Below are 5,876 nucleotides of genomic sequence, written 5' to 3'. Positions count from 1 at the left end.
TGACAGAGAAATACTGGTTGTTAAGTTAATAAGAAAAGTCTTCATAAAACCGAAAAATTAATATTCAAATGAAAGCTGACCGAACAAAAAATATTGAAACAATATAGGCGAGAACATGCAGCATGATATCGTTTTTCAGGTTCAGCCTTTGTTGCATCTGACTGGATTTCACACTCTCGCAAAATCACTCAAACAACACCAGTTTAATCCAGGACATGGAGTTTATTTTACAACTGAGGATAAAAGAATGCCATTCTGAATAATTAGGTTGATGATAAAACCTGGAAATCTATCAATTGGGTGAGAATTCATTTTTTTCAATGTTATGTACAGTACCATGCATCGCAGCAGATGCCAGTAAAGTTCTGTCATTTTATGTAAACCACAGTGAAGGACCGACGTTTCACTGAAAAAGGACATGTGGTCCGACAATATTCTGTAGTTTTATACATTTTCCCCCACATTTGTCTAGAAAACAACATTATAAAAATGCACATAGTACAAATAATGTTGGACTGTAAAGAGCAAGATATGCTGACATACATGTATACATACTTGCTAATTATTCATACAATAAGTTTTAAACTTCATTAATTTTACAACTGTAGCTTCACAATAATAAAACTGGTATCCTACTAACGCAAATACTGTACATGTTAAAACAACCAGGAAATGATATTTTACTAGAGAAACAAATATGCTAAACATTTTGCAAGAATTTCTGTGATTCAATGGCAAATACAAAACAGTTCGTCCCCCAAACTGCCATGTTGATCAAGGGAATTAAAACTCAAAAGGGTGATGTGTTGTCATTTTTACCCACACATTTCTTCATCAATTTACACTTCCTTAAAGTGCTGAAATCATCTTAACATCATGGCTACTTTTATAACCTTCATATAAACATCTATATCCGCAATTTGTTAAACAGGGATCAGTATTCTCATCATGGTTGAAATTTCATTAGACACAATATGCTCACTGTTTTACATAAAAACATGCACAGACTGTCTCATAAATAATATGCAAGTTGTGTTGAAATATATTTATCTTAAAAAAAAAATCATTCAATAACAGTGATCAAAATAAGAGCATGGTCCAGTTTTAAAACAACAGATGGACTTTTCCCAAAGGCTCAGATAAGATGCAGTGCATTAGGAAAGCAACAATCAGTCAGTGACTACATAGTGCCATGGCTGCTGCACCAGTTCGGTACGTTTATGTCACCAAAAATTCAACTTTTGCAACGTAGCTTTGAGCCTCTGCGATGCAAAGTTCGGTCATTGATAGATAACTGAATAATTACAGTATGTGTTCTTAAAGCTACCATGTTTTCATTACAATATGTGTCGTAACAACTCTTAATACGGGTGTGGCACTATCTGTTATGACAGATTGTAGCTTAGAGTTATAGTGCAACAGTAATCTGTCATGCTCTCAGCTTTGTCTTCATTGCTTGTCAAACTTTTCCAGCTCCTTCACAAAGATAAGATGGTCCTCTGGTGACTTTCCGTGTGTTTTGCAAAGGTGCAATTTGATTGCATGTTTGCTCACAAATGTCCGATTGCACAGTTTGCACTGATATATTGAGCCAGTGTCTTCTTCTGTAAGTCCAGAGGAAATGAAGGTCTTGTCCTCGACTCTGCTGACTGCTTTCTGCTCTATTAGATCTATGGAAAGCTTTGAGAGGTCCTTCAGGGTAAACCCAAGGTGGGACTCCAAATGGTGAATGTAGGAGGAGGGAGTCCTGAACTGGGAAGCACAGTCACTGCACAAAAACAGAGGTTGGCCAGAGTCAATGTTTTTCAGGAATTTCGTACCCCCTGTCCGCTTTAACTGGTATTTTACATTGGCCAGCCAATGTGAGATAGTGGTCATGGAGAGACCAGTGAATTTACAGATGTGGACCCGTTCCTGGGGTCCCAAGTCACTAATCACAAACTTTCCATCAGGAGTCTCTCTCAGACTAGAGGCGAACTGGGCCTGGAGAATCAGGAGGTGCTGGGGATTCCAGTTGGACTGTCTGCCCTTCCGTCTTTGAATAGGGGACAGCTCCTCCAAGCTGTCCTCAAATGTACAGCCATCAACGTCTGATTTTTCAGAGATGGAAGACGGGGTGGTAGACTTTGGTGTCAAACGACCCGTCAGGTTTTTTACCATGTCTGAAATATCCATCAAAGCATTCTCCCGAAGAGGCGGAGATGAAGACTGAGAGAAATTTTTGAACACTGGTTTGCTGTTGTCGTTTGGTGCAGAAATAGCTTTAGGTGCACTTCCATTGTTGTTTTTGGACTTTGTCAAGTCCATGGGCTGATCATCATCAATGTGGTTCTGACTCGCAGCCTCTGCTGACTTGATCTGGGCAGAGTTGCTGTTGATCTTATAAAGCATCGCAAAGGGGTCCACAAAGGTGGTGGTCACTTTTGCAGCTTTCCCCAAGTGGTTGTTCATGATAGACTGCAAAGCACTGAGAGGGTTGACAAGTGGTTGTTCAGGCGAGTGATCTGTGATGATGCTCAGGTTATTGCAGCCATTGCTTTCGGGCCTTTTTGGTGAATCAACTTCACTCTTTATCTGGGTCTCTGCTTTGCTCTCATTCTGCTCGCATTCTTTGCCTCTCAACTCAGTCTGGGTCTCTGCTGCAGTATTTTTCACTGCCTTTGAGAGGTTTTCTGGATTGGGCGAAGACCGTTTGTCCTTAGGATTTGGCAATGGAGACTTTGCAGACCTGCATTTATTCTCTGCATGTTTTTCCTCTTTTTCATTCTTCACTGAAGTTTTCCCGGTCACTTTCTCAACTAGCTCCTCCATGGCCAGCACATTGCTCTTGTGACTTGGAGGTGGCGAGGGGCTATTTGGTGAATGGATCAGAGTGCCTAAATCAGACGGCAGTACTTTCAAACTGTTGCTGCTGAACAACGGTTGAACCTGTGCACATGAAGATAATGTAGACTTCAAGGATCCATGGAGCTGATAGGCAGCATGAATGCTGGGGTATCCACCCCAGGTTGGTGTGCCTGTTTGGGCCTTGCTGATTGCACTTGAAACTGTATTCTCTAAAGATTTTAGGATGTCCAAGCCACCTTTAGGTGCCTCTTCCAAATCTTCTTCTCTCAGGTATTGGTAAGATCTGGCCTTCCCATGTTTATCAGCTTTTTCAGGGGGGTCTTCTTTCTCCTCTTTTATTTTTTTCTCTGGTTCCCTAGCTTCCATTTTCTCTTCCTCTGCCTCTTCCTCTTTCTTTTCTTCATCCTCCTCTTCAGGGCTAGCGGGCCGCACTGGGGAGTCAAGCTGTGACTTCCCATTGGGTGCTGGGAGTCGTGTGGTGGTCGGCGGCAGAGGAATTGACTGAATTTTCTCCTCAACGACGGGATCAAAAACTAATTGCTTACCCTTTTTAGAGGCTGAATTGGTGACCTTGAGGAAGTGCCCGGTGACCATCATATGGGCTGTCAATTGTTGTAAGGTGTCATGTGAACTTCCACATTCCATGCATTTGAGAATTTGTGCCTTGCGTGCCTCAAACTGCCAAGTGTAACTGGCACCGTTTTGGTAACCATATCGATTGTTTGGTGTGACATAAGGATTGGCCACTTTTTGGTCTTTGGGAGACTCTCCCAGGAGTATGCCAGATGAGACAGACTCTGGCGAGCTTGGGGACATCAAGTCTTGAAATGCTCTTTTTTTGGTTGGTGGTACCAGCTTTGAGGTGAGGGCTGGCATCGGTTCTTTTAGAGGCACTTTCTGATAGTGTTTTGTTTTGATCATGTGAACACTGAGATCTTGCAAGGATTCAAAAGAGTGGCCACAGTACATGCATTTAAGAACTTTCTGGGCGTCTTCTTTGCCCTCCATCTCCATCAGAGAACGCTTACGTGGCTTGGACCACTTCTTGCTTCGATCATCCTCGGTATCCTTGTTGTCATCACGGTAGTGACCAGTCTCGTTCATATGCACCGTCAGGCCAACCAAAGTGTCATAGGCTGCACTACAGTCCTTGCACCTGAACTTGCTGGCACCCGTAAACACTGGGCCATAGAGCTTATTGTTTTGCCTGTAAAGCTGCACGGTGCTGAAAAGGCTCGGCTCAGGAAGGAGTTGGTATGGGGTCTGCTGTAGGGTTTTGGCCAACGCTGCCTGGTGCCAGTCATAGGCTAATCCTCCTGTGCTGCCAGAGCTTACACTGGTGCCACTGGTGCTGTTGCTTGACACTGTTCTGGTGGTAGTACTGCTGGTGGTAACATTAGTCGTGGCTGAGGCATTGCTAGTGCTACATCTGCTCTTCAAATGGATGTTGCCCGGGCTGTGACTGCTCAGGAAGCCATTGCTCCCTTTGTGATTGCTCCCATTGCTGTTGCTAGCTGTGTAATTGTTCCCTTGTCGACTTTTAAGCATATCCAGAGCAACGCTGGACCAGGAGGCATCAGAGATCAGGTTTGCATAGACGGCTTTCATTTGTGCCAGGCTGTCCTGTAGCGAAAGGCCATTGATGGACTCTGCGCTCTCCCCTTGCTTCTCCTTTACCCTGTCCTGATCATTGAAGGAGGATGTTGTCTTAAGGTCCACCAGTTGATCGCTGGTGGTGCTGAGTGGAGAGGCGTACCCAGCGTCTGGGTTTGTGCCATTGCTGAGTGGGGAGTTTTGGCAGCTGTAATGATCTCGTGCATCCTCCTCATCATTGAAAAGATAGTCTGCATCTTGCCCATCCAGGGAAAGGCCGTCATCTTGCAGATGTTCATCTTCATCAATCTTATCCACTTTAAATTCGTCCTCAGGTCCATAAGCTGGAAAATAAAAAACAGGAGAAAAGTGGCATTAGATACTGTTTACACATGTATTTTTTGATACCTTAGAATGACACCAATTAAGCATCTACCGCCCTTACTATATGAAGGCTGTATGTGCAATAATCCTAAAGAGAATTTTGTCAATAGTCCCAGCAGAGGACACAGGTATGTGATAATAAAGTGGCAAACATCCATATCTTGACAATGACAGATAGTCCTCTTCACTGCACTGCCTAATGAAGCTATTGAACACTCGAGCTCAGCGAGGGTAGAGAGCAGAGATGAGCTACAGAAATGTTTTCGGCTTAGTTTGAAAACTAAGAGACAAGCAAAATTTCAAATTAAACAGAGAGAAAATCCTCAGAGTAGACGATACTTATTAATCATGTGGTGAGATCTGCTACTTCACAATAGAAATGAAGACATTGTTGCCTCCTCACGACTGAAAAAAAATAACAGGCAAAAAGAAAATATGCCTCATTGATCGCTGTGTTAAAGACTCACTTTGATGTTGAATTCACAAGACACACTGTGTGGTAGCACTGAATTAATAAGATGAACTTACTGCATATGCACAAACATTTCAGTAAATTCATCAAATATAAAACCTCTTTCCTTATCTGCAAATTGAAATGCCAGAGCAGCAGTCTACAGCCACATAGTCTATGCTGAGTATTTCATTGTCTGTTTTGCTGCTGTACGGCAACCATAGATCTATTCCTCACTTTGATTTGCTCTATTCGTCCAACATGCCACACATGCTATGGATTCGCAAGTAAGAGATAGTGGAGGAAGATGCCAGCTGCATCAGCCCTGCCAAGCCATGGTTGGCTGGAGTCAACTTGGCATCGGCTGTGGAAGTCCTCACAGCATGATGCTAGGAAACGGCCAGTGGACATGACAAGCTGTGTTGTTACTGCCTGTGCTCCCTGAGTACTCACAGCTTCAAGTGTGCCATTTTAAAAGAACAGAGAGAGATTTAAAGTATCAATGGAAAATGGCTACCCACTCTCTGTAAGCTGTCTATGATTTTCACAAATCATTTGTTTCTAAAATTATAAAATCTGCATTACAATTCCTTTGAATCTC

At 42.9% G+C, this 5,876-nt stretch overlaps 1 protein-coding gene across 1 annotated transcript; it reads right to left on the bottom strand.

Annotated features, from left to right (window-relative positions):
- Positions 1-286: 286 nt before the first annotated feature.
- LOC121619763 (teashirt homolog 1-like) lies at positions 287-4,753 on the bottom strand. Its single transcript, XM_041955645.1, has 2 exons — positions 4,383-4,753; positions 287-4,226 (listed from the first exon to the last, which is right to left on the bottom strand). The coding sequence occupies exons 1-2, from the start codon at positions 4,453-4,455 to the stop codon at positions 1,450-1,452; spliced, it is 2,850 nt and encodes a 949-aa protein (XP_041811579.1). The 5' UTR covers positions 4,456-4,753; the 3' UTR covers positions 287-1,449.
- Positions 4,754-5,876: the final 1,123 nt, after the last annotated feature.

This window comes from Chelmon rostratus, chromosome 16 (genome assembly GCF_017976325.1).
Source record: "Chelmon rostratus isolate fCheRos1 chromosome 16, fCheRos1.pri, whole genome shotgun sequence".
In the NCBI taxonomy this organism is placed as follows: Eukaryota; Metazoa; Chordata; class Actinopteri; order Chaetodontiformes; family Chaetodontidae; genus Chelmon; species Chelmon rostratus.
This window is presented reverse-complemented; position numbering and strand designations above follow the sequence as displayed.